General features: G+C 38.1%; 1 protein-coding gene across 1 annotated transcript in view; it reads right to left on the reverse strand.

Moving 5' to 3' along the window:
* Positions 1-338: 338 nt before the first annotated feature.
* Positions 339-17,543, reverse strand: part of HMGCLL1 (3-hydroxymethyl-3-methylglutaryl-CoA lyase like 1) — a 73,326-nt gene continuing 56,121 nt past the window's right edge. The window contains exons 8-9 of the mRNA XM_054383561.1: positions 3,503-3,628; positions 339-452 (exon numbers count right to left, since the gene is read on the reverse strand). Of these exons, the coding sequence (XP_054239536.1) occupies positions 339-452; positions 3,503-3,628 (240 nt within the window). The remainder of the gene's footprint in view (positions 453-3,502; positions 3,629-17,543) is intronic.

Consider the following 17,543-nt stretch of genomic DNA (forward strand, 5'->3'; position numbering starts at 1 on the left):
ATGTATTCAATTGCTTCTACCCAGTTTTCCCAACACAGTCCCCCCTCTCCCCCCCACCAAAATTTAATTTGAAACATGATAGAATGTCCTGGTGTTTATGCATTTGTCTCATCTGTATAATTACCAAGCAGGGTTCTCTACTACAGTCATTTATTTTTACTTTCAAATCAGACAATTCACAACAAAGTACTGTACAATAACTCTTCCCATAATAAAAAGTTATATATGGGTTCTATTTTGGTTCTTTATGGAACAGTTTTTTAACATTTGTTTTCTTGATATAAATATCCTTGGTCAAGGTAGATGAGAAATGTAATTAAGCTGCAAAAACATTCCATTTAATTGATAGCTCCAGTATTGAAGGAAGCTAGTGCAACTTTGGAGTTTGTTGTCTTGTTCAAAGCTGTACAGATGAAGTTTCCAGCTTCCATCACTTTACAAAGACTTACTCCCTAAAAAAGAGTGAAAAATGTTAAGAATAATAAATGCACATGTTAAAAACGCTTAACCAACAAGTGTGGTTTTTTGCTTCAGTGTCTAATTTTTACAAACAAAGGACCCAATTCCTGTCATAGATCAGTAGCAGAGATCAATAGAGTTACAGTGACTTACACAATAGTCAGAGCTTCCAATTTCTACCACTTCGAGAGTGATTCTCATCCTAACAGCAGTGGAGCAAATACTTGAGTAATATCTTTAAAACTTGAAAGAATCTATAATAACAACTAGAAGTTGAAAAAAAAAAAAAGCTGTACTTAACATCCAACGCTGAGAAACTTCACACCTCTGAGTACACCATGTGCAGCTCGGGAAAATGGAGGAAACACACTTGTATTGGCAACTGAGTTCTGTGAGAAATGGGATCCTGCATTCTCTTGAATAAATATAATCTCTTTTTTGAAGAAATTCCTTTCAATGCAAAACTACAATTCATGTTGCTAACACAACTGAGCAAAAAATTGCAGCTGCAAAATGTTCTTTGAGCAACCAACACTTTTTTACTAACATGTGATATGCATCAGTACTGCTCAATTGCTAAAATGGAATCAGAACCCTGATTAAATAGGGAAAAAAAACACAAACAACCAACCCTTCATTATTTACATCCTGGATTACTTATGTATAGTAAAAGTTCTAGAGTTAGATTGTATAAGTGATCCAAGTACTTGCTTCAAAGACTGGAATCCAGAAGCCAGTGAAGATCCTGCAGGTGGGATGAAAGGGTGAACTTTGAACGACAAATACCCTGAGCAATCACATCAAACTGGGAGAAGTGTGTCACTCAACATTAAAGAGTACAAGATGTATTGCACCAGAAATACACTTTCATAACACTTATGCATTTATGCACCAAAGTTCAGATCAAGACCTGACTTCTATGCTTATTCTTTAATTGCATCTAGCACTTATTTCATGTTCTGTGGTAAACTTTGTCTCTTTCATTCTTGGAATTGGCTAAAAATGTTAAATGATAACAGAAATTACTTCACAGAAATGTAATCAAAAACATTTTTAATTTGAAAAAAAATGCTTCCAAGTTTCCAATCATCTCTAGTATTTAGTAGTATCTAAGACATGTTAATACATTAAAAAAAAAAGGGTGATTTCAGCTTATTCTGTTTATCCTGTATTAGTCATTACTAAGGTTTAGTTTGTAGAGTGCTGTTGTACATAACATAATCTAAAAAATTCTTAGAGCATCTGTGCTTTTTTGCTAGGAAGAAATGAGAAACATACCACCATAGACATAGCTGGTAGTTAGATTTTGGGAGATGGCAAAATAAACCCCCCAAACTATACAAAATTCACATTTTTGCAGTGTAACATTGCATAATGTAGTATGTGTTGATAAGAAACATATGTTCACAGTTCACATTCATTACATGGAATACAAGCATCTCTGCCTTTTACATTGTCTTTCTTATGGAAGTGTAGTGAACCAAAGAGAATTACCATGAGGGAAGAAAACCCCAGCATTCACACGCATGACTCACAGATGGGGATGGGAAAAAAAGTACTAACAGGTGTTTGTACAGTTCTTGAGTCAAAGTGATACGTATTCAGAAAGGTACTCAGAAATCTACTCAAGTGTGCTTGGTAACTACTCCATATGTCCAGAATTATTCCTTGGCACCAAGGAACGAAACCAAGAAACACAGATACGTACCTCCAATAGCATCTGCAACCTTGGGTAAGTGCCTTGAGTCAGAAAAATCTTCTGCCAGAAAGCAAAGCCCTTTAACTTCAGTTGATAGTTCTCATTCAGTATTCATAAATACCAAGTCTACTACGTTTCAGAACTTTGGTTTTAGTGTCAGTAACATAAGGCTAACAGTACTTCATTATTTCCCAGAAAGGTTTACTATTTGCCAAGCACTTTGAAGGCATCAAAAGCACAAGTACTATTACTACAATTACATGGGAACCATGTAGAAACTTTGTTTATAGAAAGTACATGTCCCCCTGCAGTATTTCATAAACATTAATGATCTATAACATAATTATCTGTCCACTACCACGGTACAAACAATAAATCTCTTTGTAAATGGGATCTGCTAGAAAATTATTTCACATATTACTTTTTGATTCATTTCACACATCACTTTTTGGTTATGTATTCTGAAGAACAGTATAGAACAAGTATCAATTATTATATTGATGTATCTAGTCAATTGGAACTCAATCATGTACCCTTAAATACTGCCTGTCCATGCAGGTAAAATCACTGTACTGCTTGAGTTAGTAACAAACTCATTATGCCACATTTCCCAAACAAGGATGACCAATAGGAAGACCAAAGAGCATATTCTTTGGAGAAGCCAGTGTTACTTTGTGCCCAGGAATACAGAATAATTGACATACCAACCAAGCCAGGGATACTAAACTTGTGCTCCTGAAGTGTGAAGGCTCACTGGTAAGGTTCATTAAAGTGCAGCCCAGTGCTGCTTTGCTGGAAATAAAAATGGCTGTGAAGCCTCATAACAAGCAACACATTTTGTACCATTTTGAAATATCTCAAGTGGATACCTATGAAACTGCAATGTCCTGCGCTTGGGCTCCAAACACCAAGATTTTTTTCTACTTTGGAACCAGAAAAATTGACAAGAAATTAATAAGCACTGTGAACCAGCTCTGGAGCTGTGTGAAAAAGGCCTAGGTCTGCTCGTTCTTTCTACTGAAGAGCTGATCAGTGTTCTGAGGCAAGGTCTACAGTAGTGGGTTTTCTTTGTGGTTACTGAGGCAGAGCAATTAGTCAAAGTAGTTCCTCCTCATAGCTCCAGGTAGTGAGAGGGGGGTCATTCAAATTGGTAGCAAATACACAAACCAGTTCATCATTCATATTACATGTCAAGTCATGTTAAAGCACTATCTTTGCAAACAATACTATTTGCCTAATATTTTATTATACAGCACAACTAATTGCCAAGTATGTATCACATGTTTCCTAGAAAAATATTTTGGTTTTCCTTAAAGTCTTAAGTAGGAAGTAAAAATGTCTTACTGTATTGATCCCCAGACCATTAAGCATGTATATCACATCCTCTGTGGCAACATTTCCAGTAGCACCTTTTGCATAGGGACAACCACCTAGTCCTGCAACAGATGAATCTACTACAGCAACTCCCATCTGCAAGATAACAACACAAAAAAGCAACATTAACACAGAGTATTACTTATAATTGCTCAGAAGTAGCTAGCTATACATATTACTTACCAGGGGTAAAACACACATTTCTCCACAAATGGACGTGTTCTTTGGAGGAAACTTCTGAAAGTGGCTTTAGTCCTGACACCTTTTTAAGGTAAAACTTTTCAAACACAGGATATAGAACAGAGAACTAAGAGTCCATTAGTTGTGATGCTGGCGGATAAGATGATTGATGCTTTAGAGTCAGTCAGAGTTTGATGTCTTTTCTCTCTTTACCTCTCTACATCTACTCCTGCAAAGTCTTACATGCAATAAATACAATCAGTTTATTCCAGTGTTCCATGTCAAGCATATGTACAAGTCTTAACATTAGCAACTGATTCATGTGTCATCTAAAACATTTTGGGACATCTATCCTCAAAGATGTGTTATGTATTAGTGGCTATCCTTCCACAGAAAAACCCTTCCCTCTTAGCATTTCCCCTTTTGTCATTTTCTTCTCTTTCCTTTTTTACTAGAGATCATGAAATCGTCATGTAAATAATATTTTTGTTCTTGTTTTAGAAGAACACTACAAGGTATTTTAACCCTGTGCTGGTTTTGTCTGAGAGTTACTTTTCTTCAAAGTAGTTAGTATGAGGCTATGTTTTGTATTTGTGCTGGAAATAGTGTTGATAATACAGAGATGTTTTAACTATTGCTGAGTAGTGCTCACACAGAGGCAAGGTCTGTTCTGCTTCTCAGCTTACCACACCAGGGATTAGCCTTGGGTTGATGGGAGGGGACACAGCACCCTGACTGACCAAAGGAATATACTATAGCACATAACATCATGTTCAGCATATAAAGCTAGGGGAAGAAGGAGGAAAATGGGGAGAGATTCGAAGTGATGGCATTTGTCTTCCCAAGTAACCATTATGTGTGATGGAGCCCTGCTGTCATGGAGATGGTTGAACACCTGCCTTCCAATGGGAGTGGTGAATTAATTCTTTGGTTTGCTTTGCTTGCCCATGCAGCTTTTGCTTCACCTATTAAACCATCTTTATGTCATCTCTCAAGTTTTTTTCACACCATTCCAATTCTCTCCCCTATTCCACTGAAAGGGGAGTGAGTGATTGGCTGTGTGGGGCTTAGATGCCAGCTGGGCTTAAACCATGATACACCCAAAATCAACATTAAAATGTACGGAAGAATTAAATTTTGGCAGATCTGTTAAAAAGAGTTTACCAGTCTAGAAGAAAACACAACTCCCAAAATAGCAAAAGTGACACTCTAGCACAGTCCTGGAGCATCATTCAAAAGTCTAGTTCTTAAGATGCTTGGCCTAGCTGAATAGCTTGAATATCATGAAAGTTCCCTGTAATTATGGGTTCTGATCTTTCAATATTTTTAAGGGAGTACTTGATGCATGATGTTGAGCTTTCTCATGTAAATTAAGACCTTAAAAAGCAGGCAATTGTCATAAATTCACCATTGCCTGAAAACAAAAACTTTTGGTTTGTTCCTACTGCTCCTTCTCTCTCCTGACCCTCACTCTGCATATTCGTGACTCTGAAAGTTATCAACTCTGCCCAACAGGCAGTATTCCATTTTTTACAGGATAAAGCCTTCTCTGGGACATTGGTCAGGGAGGGAAAGGAATCAAGTTTGTGATTTCCACTGACTTGTTTAAGGAGCTCTTGCACTCTCTTTTTTATATGATTGACTTTTAATTTACTTTTTTTTTTTCTGTCTTAAAATGTTTGTTATATGATCCTAGACACTGGGTTGCTCTTGTTAGAGAAAGCTCTTCAGAATTTCCTTTGAAGGAGATTAGATTCCTTGGGAGGCATTTAGGCTCTAGAGATAATCAGAAGCAGGCAATGATATTAGGCAGAGGTGTTAGATCTTCAAAGACACCAGCTCCTCCCTACCTTAAGCACAGTAGAGGATTTTTCTTCCCTCAGGCTGCTTTAGGCAGATACACACCAAAAGTTCAGAAGATGTCTGGCAGACTGAATCAGAGTGTAATCACAGCTCAAATTCAGGACAGATATTCCTGTGCACAGGTAAGTTTTGAATACTCCAACTCTGACTTTGGGTTTGGAAAGACTCATGGCTTAAACCATGCCCATTAGTCACAAGTCAGTAAAATCAGATTAGAGGCCAGCCTGTGCACAGAGCTGATCTCTGTTGCTCTCCTTGTAAGAGACCTACCTGTCCCTGCAGGCTAAGCTGGAAGCCTGAGCTTCTCCTTCACAGCCATGCATACAACTAGCCGGTAAGGCAGGCAAAAGATAGTGTCTTGCATACTTCAGGTCTAAGCCCACTTTCCAAATATAGCCATTATTATTTTTTATTTTTAGTTCTGAAATAGATTTCCCTAATGGTTTGCTGTATTTGTTCCTAGTTTTAACAGTGCTTTCTTATTTTATCATTTGCCTTACAGGCTCTTTGATGTTCCAACATTTCAGAAAGCCAATAATAAAGAGTAATCCAATTGTTGTCCTATGTGTTATCTTGAGACAGGTATCTTCTCAAAGTCTGTAATAAAGACCTCAAAGGAGCCAAGGTGCATAATTGTGACAGGCTCACATAACGAGAGCCTCTAAGAAGGGATATTGTAGCATAAAGTACACTAATCTGTGAATTACAGAGTGACTCACAAAAGTACGTGTTTCACATTTCAGTCAGTTGTCACACACATTGTTTGTGTAACCCACCGGTCAGAAAATGTGTTATACATCACATCTGTGTCCAATACACACAGGATATGCATTTATGATATCTTTCAACTGGAAATTCTGCCTCTTTTTACACTAGCTGCTAAGATTCATACATTTGCTCTGGAAGTCACTGCTTTAAGCTCCACAGTGGCAGGCTTGCAAGTGTCCCTGCAAAAACACAGTCTTGGTGGAAAGAGTCAGGGTAAAGTGAAGGTCTGGGGAAGAGAAAAGGTAGACTAACACATAGAAGTGTATGGTATGGTACAGTCATGCATCCTACTACCACGCCTGCTCTCTCAATCTGATTTTAAGATTTCCATCAGAAATGACTGTTTCAGAGATGAAAAGGTAGAAGAAAGTGTCTTTCATGGAGTTTTCCCCGAGCTGTTAAGGTTATGTCATAAATGCTAGAGCATTCTTCATGGGGATGAAAGCTATAAGCAAATAATGTGCTGAGATACCTCACCACAGCTGTTAAAGTCCCAAGGAAGATCAACAGACTCAGGAAGAGCTTTAGTAGCACATAAGCAGTCACTTCTAAACCTAGTGAATTATGTCATGAAATGCTTATCATCCAAAAATGGGGAAAATATCAACTAAATTGCACTTGGTGAAAACAGCCAGAAAAGTTCTCTAGGTCAAAGCTGGGGAGAGCCTTCTTCTGTAAGGTGTATATTAGTATCACTAGCCTGCTCTAGTCCTTCATAAGGCACTTACTGTGAGAAGAAAAAAACCACCACAATATATTGCCAGCATTAAAGGGGTGTGTATTCTGAAGATATTGGATATAGATACATAGTAATTTATTTATATGTTTGTACCAACACAGGAGATGACACCATAATTCTGCATTTGCAGTGCAAGTCTCATAGCACTGGGATATGTGTTGTTATTGTTTGTCAAAAGCATTTGTGAATACATGGAGGGGTACGGGATGACACAAAAACATGGAAGTGACATGAAATACATATCTTTGTCTAAGCACATCCTAATATTCTCAGGCAGACTTGTCTGAGTTAATGCAAACTACCTCTACCAGACACTGGAGTAAGATCAGTCAATTTAGATAAAAAACGATGCTTTATGCTGGCTAAGCCATGACAGCAGTAACCTCCAGATGATGAATAGTGATAATTGCTCTGTCTGCTAAACCATCAACTCGTACAGCCAAACAGACAGAAGAGAAAGTTTAGGTACAGCTTTACACCGGTGATATCCTCAGTGTGGCAGCTTTCATTCTGGTATGGGACACATAGCATTGCTTCCTAGATGCAGTGTATAAATATGGTTATGTCTTTATCATGCTTTAACATTCAGTCAGTTGTAAACAAGGTCTTGACATGGTGTATATAGTAGAGCAGCTGTGACTGACCTCCGAATGCAACATGTTTCAAATCAGTGCTCTGGTTATGCAGCGAGCCAGTGCCTCTGCCTTAAGATACCATCCTTTAAATTTCTCTTCATACCACTTCTGATAAGGTGTCTACTGCAACATTGTGCTCTTTCAGCAGCAGGTTCAGCTGCATTTGTCTGCTCTTGCATGTGGTACAGGTAAATACAATGTGTTTTCTGTCTCATGTGCAGAATCACTGCCGTTCATCTCCAGTGTGGCCCCATGCAAAAAGTCCTCAAAGAATCCATATTCCAACCTCCATTCTAACAGATGTTGGAAAACATCCTTCAGCAGCACTGCTAGCTAATTTGGAGGTTAATATTACAGCCCAGCCTGTCCAAGCACTGAGTCTGAAATAGCACCTAATAAATAACTTCTCTGCAAGTTTAGGCAGCCATGAAGCTGTTTTGCTTTTGCAGCCATGAATAGCATACGAGGCTCTATAAGAAAAGCTAAAAATTGACATAATGTGTAAAACAAGGCCTCTTCTTTAGTCCCATGTCCAATATTTGCCAGGCTTTTACAGGAGATAATGGGTTTCAAGTCTTTCAGCAATCTGAATCTGCAAAACATTCACAGTCATTATGAGATCTTTAAAAAGCCCATAGTCTCATTGTCACTTCTGACAGGCACTAAATTGTGCTGAAACTCATGAGAACTTGCACTGTAGCTATTCCGTAAGGTATGTCCTAGACAAGCACTCCCCAAGCTGTTTGTGTATGGACGTGAGTAGGGGTGAACAATGGTTTGACTTCCAGGACCACTTAAGTGCTCCAATCTATTCTGACACTTGCAGAGTTTTGATAATTGATAAATTTCTCACAGTGGTTCCTGAACACCTCCCAGACTTTATCTTTGGCTAGCCTTAGCTTACTCTCCAGAGCAGGCAGGAGACTTTTTGCTCCTGTCCCATGCTATCTTCCTAATTCCCTAATAAGACAGCAATGAATTAAAATCACCACTTTTATTAAATGGCCAGTTTTAACAGGAAGTAATTATTGCCAGTAAATAATAAATGCTTCATGTTTCCTAGCTTGTTTTACTACCTCCCCACAACTTCTTGATGGGACTCCTTCCTTACTTATCTTTAAGCCTTGTTTCATCTGACAGAAGGTTAACTTCCTCCCTCTCTGAAAAATGGCAAGTAAGTAACTCCAGAGATGCATGAGGTATAAATCAGAAGCTTTAAACCAGGTATCTTATAAATTAGGATTTATTTTTTTTAACAATCAGATTTTGAAACAATACTATTCAGGATCCCTGGTATGTATTGAACAGGAAAAACAGTGCCTTAAAGATGTGTGCATGTAGATGTGACCAAAAAAATCACTGTATTAGTTCAATATTTGTTCAAGGAAGGGAGAAGGAAAGGAGGAAGAAGTAAAATGAAGATCTATGCATGTTTGGTCAAAAGCTGTCCACAAGGCAGCCCTGTCAGTGCCTAGATGTCATTTGTGGTGTGGTGTGGCACTGTCACATTACTGTGTCTCTCCGGCATCAGTCTGCTACTCAACATTACTTGGCATGCCATCAGAAAAAATGCCTTCTCCTGCAGAGATAGAGATCATCATAGAAATATAAATAACTCTGCTAGCAACATCTTGTGAGCTGGCTGTGCCCACCGAGACTTTTCCCTGAGCTACATTACTAAATTGTCTAAAATCAAGGCTTGCTACCCACCCTCCTCCCCTACCCCTTTTCAATAAAACAAATGCATGTAAATACATAGTATTCTAGTATTTGAGCAACTAGAAACATAAATTTTTACATATAAAACAATAAAATGGGGCAACCCCTCTCTGTGGGAAGCCCTGAAAGGTAACTATATTTCCTTCCGGCTTCTTTTTCTCTCCATTCACTAAATATTAATGTGTCACAAAATAAGATTCTACTTTGCAGAGTTAACTCCATCACTACTGACCACAGGGTGTCACTGTAACATTAAAATCTGTAATTCCCCAGTTCATTAATTTAGAGAATTAATACATTCAGACTAAATAAATAAATAAATAATCACCTTCTCCTGAAACAGATTGAGATGTGAGCAATATGTGGGCAGATGTGCTGCAAAAAAATAAATAGGTTCACACAGAATTCTTTTAACTTATTGCACACATCTTGTCGTATTGCTGCTGAGATATTCATTATAACCAAAGCTGGCAATGACATCTAAAGTCCCCTAACACTTTCCACCATAAGGCTCTGCTTTCATCTGCTTATTACTTTATTAGCCTTTAACTGTTGGAGCTTTTATTTTCCATGCCTCACTCCTGTTATAGAAAGCTTTAGTGAAAAACAGGGTTGAGCATTTCCAAGGACAAGTTTGGGGAAAGAAAACCACTTTGTTAGCTTTACAGTCTCACATTTGGCACAGGAGAAATACTGATTATAAGAAATCATATGGTCTGGACTTAGATAGGAGCTTAGGAAAGTTCCACCTCATTGTCAGGAACTGGTCAGTTTGGTAGCTGAAATGCCCAAGGATCAAAACAGCAGCAGCTGACCATGCTCTTTCCCTCAACCTCAACAAAGAACCATGAAGTAATTTCTCTGAAATTGAGTTGGAAAATCTCTGTCTCTGGCTGACAGTGCATCATCTACCTAGAAAGCACTCAGCATTGGTCTCAAGCAGCTGGGATCTGTGTTGGGGATCCAGTTCTTCACAAAATGTTTATGGATGGTTAGAGGGAATCAATGACATTAAAGATGAGAATGGTTTTGAGATTTTGAAAAACTTGGAAAGTCCTAATAAAAATTCCAGGCCATAACAAAATCAACACTAGGAAGCAGGTGTTCACACATCACTATCATTGCCTATTGAGGCCTATTTTGCTCCTGTGTTGAATACCTGCACTCTTATTTACAAGGCACTAGTGTTTGCTGACAGTTAGAATTGCCCCCCTGCAGGGGGAGCAGGAGACACGTTTCAAGGTTTTGTTGAAACCCATGAAGATGCGATGATAGTCAGAGCACTGAGCGACTTTCCAGTCTCCTGTTCTTCCCTCCCAAAAAAACCAAAGACGCTGCCAGATTTCCCAGTTCAGCTGCTGTTGATTTGAAGTAAGTAGTTATTGCCTCAAATGCTCTTCATCAGAAGTTATTGCTCTCAAACAAACCTCTGGTGGTTTAAGTTTGTTTGCTTGCTATGTCTTGTGAAATAATCTGAGCTAAAACTGCAGTATATTCATCTTACAGAGTTAAGTTTGGACACAGTCAGAAGATCTGTCAAGCAGGTCGAGCAGAAAAGATAATAATCTTGGGATGTGGAGGGAAAGGGCAATTAGAGAACTAGAGAGGAAAGGCAAAGGGCAGCTTCGGGGTAAGGAAGGAGAGAACCACCTAGTCCAGAGGTGCTACAACTGTGCCAAGTTGTCTGACATGCAGTCAGGTGACAGCCAGGTTTTTCTCTCCCGCTACATGCCAGTGTAAATGAATAAAAATAAACTGAGGGATTTGAACGCACAAGGGAGACAAAAAGATTACTTAACCGTAAGGTAACATTACTGAGGTTTGCTCTGGGAGAGGAAAATTTTGCTGTGACTGTTTAGAACTGCTGACAGTGAAGGTCCAATGAAGTAACAAACTCACTTTGCAAGGGATGGCTCACAGAGGCATACAAAGTGAGGGAGCAGTTGGTAAATATCCCTTAATCCAAGTCCTCTTGTCTCTGCCACATAGGAGAATTTCTGCTGAAGGTTTTGGCTACTATTCCAAACACGATGACAATAAAAATGTGTTAAATGATTTGTTGCATATTACCGTTTGCTGCATATTAACATTTGAATCCCATGCTTCCAAAACTTTTCCTCTATTGTCAGTACCTATGCCTTCCAGAAAGTTGCTCAGGTTACTCTTGCAACTATTATAGCATCTTCCCACTTCACCTACTTAATAGGACTCAAGCTAGACTAGGGCCTAACTTTCCCTCTCTCCCCCAATAATCATCCCATTGCATGCATTCAAACACAAATACAGAATCACAGAATCACAGAAACATTCAGGTTAGAAAAGACCCCCAGGATCACCAAGACCAACAGATAACCCTATTCTACAAGGTTCACCCCTAAATTATATCCCCACACACCACACCCAAATGACCTTTAAACACATCCAGGACTGGTGACTCAACCACATCCCTAGCCAACCCATTCCAATGCCTGACCACTTTTTCCATGAGAAAATTTTTCCTAGTGTCCAGCTTGAGGCTGTTCCCTCTTGTTCTATCATTTATTACCTGCAAGAAGAGACCATCCAGTAGTCAAGCAGAGGTCCTTTCCTACCTGGGGCTTAGTTTATTTCTTTACTTTCCTTCTAAATAAATGTTCTCACTATTAGGTAATTTGGAACACCCAGGAAGTAAAACACAAAAGTCCCGTCTTTGTTTTTTTTTTTTTTCATTTGAGACCCAGACTGCACTGTGCCTCTCAAACACATGGCAGCATCTAAATGGAAGGTCCTGCTGAAGCTTACGTTTTCAATGACTTCAGAAACACAAGGATAGTGGTGGGTGCTGTGCACATCCTTGAGAAGTCTGACCTCTCTCAAACTTGATCTTTGCCTCTCCACTTTTCAATTAAATTTTGCTGTACTCTCGATCTCCGGAAGCAACAGCAAGATATAAAGCCCCAGCAGCACAGTTCACTTCTTAGAAAAGTCTGGTATTTTATACAGATCAAGATTTCTTGACTCCTCAACTGCACAAAATCGATTGGACTAATTCTTACTTTACTGAAATTATAATTCACTTGCTTGAGCAAGGGCATGGATTTAAAGATTGCATACTAATTATTAGTTCTAACCTACAGCTGGAGTTCATAGATGTGATTCTTGCAGATCTCATTAACAATCAATGAAATACCGGAATTAAACAGTCAGAAAGAAAAGGATCTGACTATATCAGAGAACAAAAGTCTGGTTTGATCTTTTAAATGTTTTTACGATTGTAATTTTTTCTGGGGGGGGGAGGGGAGGGCGAAGGGAAGGGCAACAGCTTTTTTTAATTCCCAAGGCTAATTATTTTGCAAAACGAGATACCTGAAGTTTTCTAAAGGAGGTCACTGCTGTTTAGAACTGAAAAATCACTTTGACTTTCATCAAGTGCAGTGTTATCTATATGCATTGTCTTAGTTGTTCAGATTAATTTAAGATGTACTACAAGGATGTGCAAAATTTTTAATTCTAGTTTAGTTTTTCCATAATCCATGGTGTCTTCTTCATTTTATAAAATACATAATACATGCTTTATATTTGAAATACATGCTCATAGCATGTGTTTCCTAATGTCATTTCCTACTGTGAGAGATTGCTCTTCTTATTTCTGGAGATATATCACACAACAGAAATAAAGAATTGTTCATCCTGTCTCAGGCTGGACAGCTGTATATCTCCATCATCCACTATCACTCCATATTAGAGTGAAAGGCCAAAAATAATTTGTGCAGTTACTGCAGTTAAATAAACCCCAGCCCTTTTATTTAGATATAACAACTATTCTGAATCTCTCCTAATTCTATTTTCATAATCCCCTGAGCGAAACAATACTTTATTCTATTTTAGTACATAGGATGTAAGGAAGTTCGGACATTCTGCTCCCCAAGAAAAGCAGATTTCTAAGACATATGTTAAACTACCCTTAGAAAAAAAAATAACTCCTGGCATATATTACATCATCTGAATTACACAGGTGCGTATCCATCTTCCCTTATAATTGGAAAATAAGACCTTCACTCTCCATTCAAATAATTCTAACTTATTTACAGCTAGATCTGGAGACTTAATATTCATCATCACAAAGTATAAAGCCAAATGTCCTTTTTATTCAGGAGCACCAAAGATTAACAGATTAGAATGTTTTCCACATGTCCATTTTACTGTCAAGAGAATATTAAAGAAGTTTTCCAGCTTCCGCAGCTCAGCCAGATGTCAATGGATCCCACAGTGAAGCAAAATTGGCAGAGTAGCCTTCTCATGACCCCAGCATTGTTTTATCAAGGATCAGTTTAAAAGTATAAAGGGCCATTTCTTGCTGAGATCTGTAATGTTTTTCAGCCCTTTTCCCCTGCAATTACACAAAAGTGCTGACTTTGTTGAACTACTGATATGCAGTAGTATTTCTTATGACTTCTCTCACACTGTGCTGTAATTGCTGTTTGTGTTGGCACAAGAAAAAGTACCACATCTTGTTTCCACTGTACATTTCCGGACTTCGGTTTCAGTAACATCAGTGGAGGATATCGTACTGGTCATATGTTTTGTCGTGTAAACATTAACTGGTAATTTACCCTGTCAGTCTCCATGGTATGTCCTCTAATTACCAGAGGCTGAGGGGCTTCAGATGGATATTTTATTAAGTATCTACAGTAGTTACACTGTTTCCTTTTTTTTCCTCCACTGGTATTTGTGTTTTGAAAATCACTGCAAAGAAATACAATGTCATCAAAAAACATAAAACGAAACCCAACAACAAAACCAAAATGTATTCCTTCCTGCACACCTCATTCTTTAGAGGAACTAAAGACTAGGTTCTCAGCTCGTTAAGCAAAAGTTATGGCATATTGCAGTAGACATTACAGTAGAATAAAGTGCTAGATAGTTCTATTTTCTTTCAATTGGATTATTCCCTTTTAGATATTTTGCAACCAAATATATTCTATTATTTCTATCAGTACTTTTTGTTCTTAAAATTCATTATCACTGAATAGTCCCTACATTTGTGAATAGCTATGCACATGGTTCATCTGATTCAAGACTCCAACAAATGTATTTAACAAATGGGACCACTAAGGTCTTGTTGGAAAATGTAACATCTATTGCAAAGATTCAGAACCAAGGAGTAACCTCCCTTTAAGAAGTTTGGAATATATGTTTTAGTCATTCATCTATATAATTTCAAGGAAGCAGAACTTTCCGTTTTGTGCTAAAATATAATGTCCTGAGTAGAATTCCAGGATGTGATTCATAGAGTCATACACTGGTCTGGGTTGGAAGGGACCTCTGAAGGTCATCTAGTCCAACCCTCTTTGCAGCCAGCAGGGGCATCCTCAACTAGATCAGGATGCCCAGAGCCCTGTTGAGCCTCACTTTGAATAGCTCCAGGGATGGGGCTCCAACCACCTCCCTGGACAACCTGTCCCAGTGTTCCACCACCCTCATAGTAAAGAACCTGTTCCTAACATCCAATCTAAATCTGCTCTTTTCTAGTTTGAAGCCATTGCCCCTTGTCCTATCACCAGAGGCCTTTGTAAAACAGTCTCTCTCCATCCCTCTTGTAGGCCCCCTTCAGGTACTGGAAGGCCGCTATTAGGTCTCCCCAGACCCTCCTCTTCTCCAGGCTTAACAACCCCAGCTCCCTCAGCCTGTCACAGTGATGTGACCAAAGATGATGCAACCAAATAGGACATCTTTTTGGACACCATAGGAGGAGTGAATCTTAATTTCAAATAAAGTTTTCACCATGATTTTCATCATAATGAAGGAAACTATAAAGAAAAAAAAAGGTGTGACAATTTCTCAGCTTCTACTACTCCATTACAACTGGATCAATTTTTTAATATTAATCACATTGCAGTATCTTATCACATTATAACACCTCCAAAGGAATCTTACCTTCTACTACACTGAATAATTAAGTGGTAGCATTAAGGTTGGGAGTCACAAATGTAATCTGTCTTGCAAATTTTCCCCCTTATTCTGAATAAAGTTCCTTTTCTAAAAAACATAGCTGCAAATTGCTCATCCAATGTATCTGTCAACAGTAAAATCAGAACACTTTTATAAATGGTATTCGATTTAGCATCTTATCTTTTGCTATAGATGTACATTATATTGCCTTGCTAAGTCTACTTTTACTCTATTTGCTCAGTTTATTCTTCAGGAGAAAAGATACTAGATCAAATTACAAATTATTAACTGTTGTTGCAACTCAGAGAAAGCAAAATCTCACTATTATGAATATAGATCAGAGAAAAATGTTTCTTTCTGTAATTGTTTGCTTTACGCATTCAAAAGGACTCTGTCATGCAAATAACATCATTTGTCTCTGACAATCTGTCATTATATAGCACTTACACTAAGCAGCAAACAAAATAAACGGGAAAACATGCAAACTGGCAAAAAATATGGAGTGCATAAAATTATCATTCATTTATCTTTAAAAATTATCAAGAAGTTTGTATTTATGAAAGCCTGGCTGTTTCAATTTGTAGTGCAATATTTCAAAAGAATAAAAAAAGAAAAGATAAATGACATATTGACTCAGGAGACTGGTTCAGTGTTGCTGAACAGCACAGAAAGATGATTGTCATACTTTAGATACTGCATCAGCTTTGGTTTCTGTCTGAACTGAAGAGTCATCTTTGACTTATTCCACTTATGTGAATAGTCACTTTTCTCCACCCAACACACTCATTTAGGCCGTCATTTAGTTCTGGAACTTCAGTCTGTCTAATCACGGTATCTGGATTTTCCGCATTTTAATCTACCTTGGAAACACCCTGAGGGCTTGTTTAAAGCTGTCTGATAGATCTCAGCAACTGAAAGTAACTCTCCTTGTTTGTTGGATGATAACAAAATTGGTTCCAAACATCCATAAATATTCAAGAAGAGCCAGAGGCTTAGTTCCACTCCCTCAGCACAGCTGTCTGCAGAGCTGCCCAAAAAGGAAGGAAGCATTATCCTGTAAACACTGCACTTCCCTACTGGAGACACTGGGATTTATGATTTCCCAGGACTGTTCTTGCCATGGCAAACTCCTCTGACCCCAGCTTGGGTCTGAAAGTTAGGTTTTGTGCAATGTCCTCTTTTTCAGTCAGAAACTAGAATAGACATACTCGCAAATAACGAAAGGTAATAAAAATAAACGATTCTTTCCAAGTGGGAAGCTCCAAAGCGATTCTGTCCTCATTTTACATGTGCTGATAAATACTAAGAAAAAACATTTCAGGGTAAAAAGAGGGAAGGAGGAAAATACACACCTAAAAGCCATTTACCTTCTAGTTGATGTATACAAAATCACAGCCTGCTTAAATGTTCTTAAAATGTATCCTCACCAAACTTTTGAAATTTTTATTTGAAAATTGTTTTTAAAATTGTGTCAAAACGTTGGATGTTATTTCTGTCACTGCACCACAAACCTTTTTAGTGTGCAGTATGCCATCTCAAAACAAAGAACAAGGAGTAAGACTGTAGCACAGTCAATCAAGATTAGCTGAAAGCACACAGCTACTGGCATATGTATATGTTCTCAATTAGAAATGATCTAAAACTACGTATCTTAGAATCATCACCTAATCACAGGGACAAATAGGTAGTCTAATGAATACAGATCTAGTATTAACCTAGAACACTAGTATTAATCTAGACTATTTTTAAAAGACAATATAGAAATTTAATTTTAATTGGCATGTTACATGTCAGGTACAAAGGCTGGTCAATATTTTCCATCTTCAGACTCTATGGTAAGCTCCTTAGAGCTTTGCCAAAACTTAGTTGAAACAGCATTTTGAACAACTTACATATATCATGATAGTAAACAGTCAATGATTACTCAAGTTGCCATGCTCCCATGCCTTGAATCAATGACATGTAATGTTGGGAGTCACACCTTAGCTGTAGAGATGGATGTGGTGTACAGATGTTTAAAGAAGACCTAACAGCTCTGCCAGCAGCATGCTCAGAGCTGACACCTCTAAAATCTCAGCTCTGGCGACATGCTTGAATGACCATAATGAATGTCAGCAAAAAATCTCTTGTGTTGTTAATCATTAGAATTTGTGCTCTTTTGTGGCTATATATGACC

The sequence above is a fragment of the Indicator indicator genome, chromosome 9, assembly GCF_027791375.1.
Source record: "Indicator indicator isolate 239-I01 chromosome 9, UM_Iind_1.1, whole genome shotgun sequence".
Taxonomy (NCBI): Eukaryota; Metazoa; Chordata; class Aves; order Piciformes; family Indicatoridae; genus Indicator; species Indicator indicator.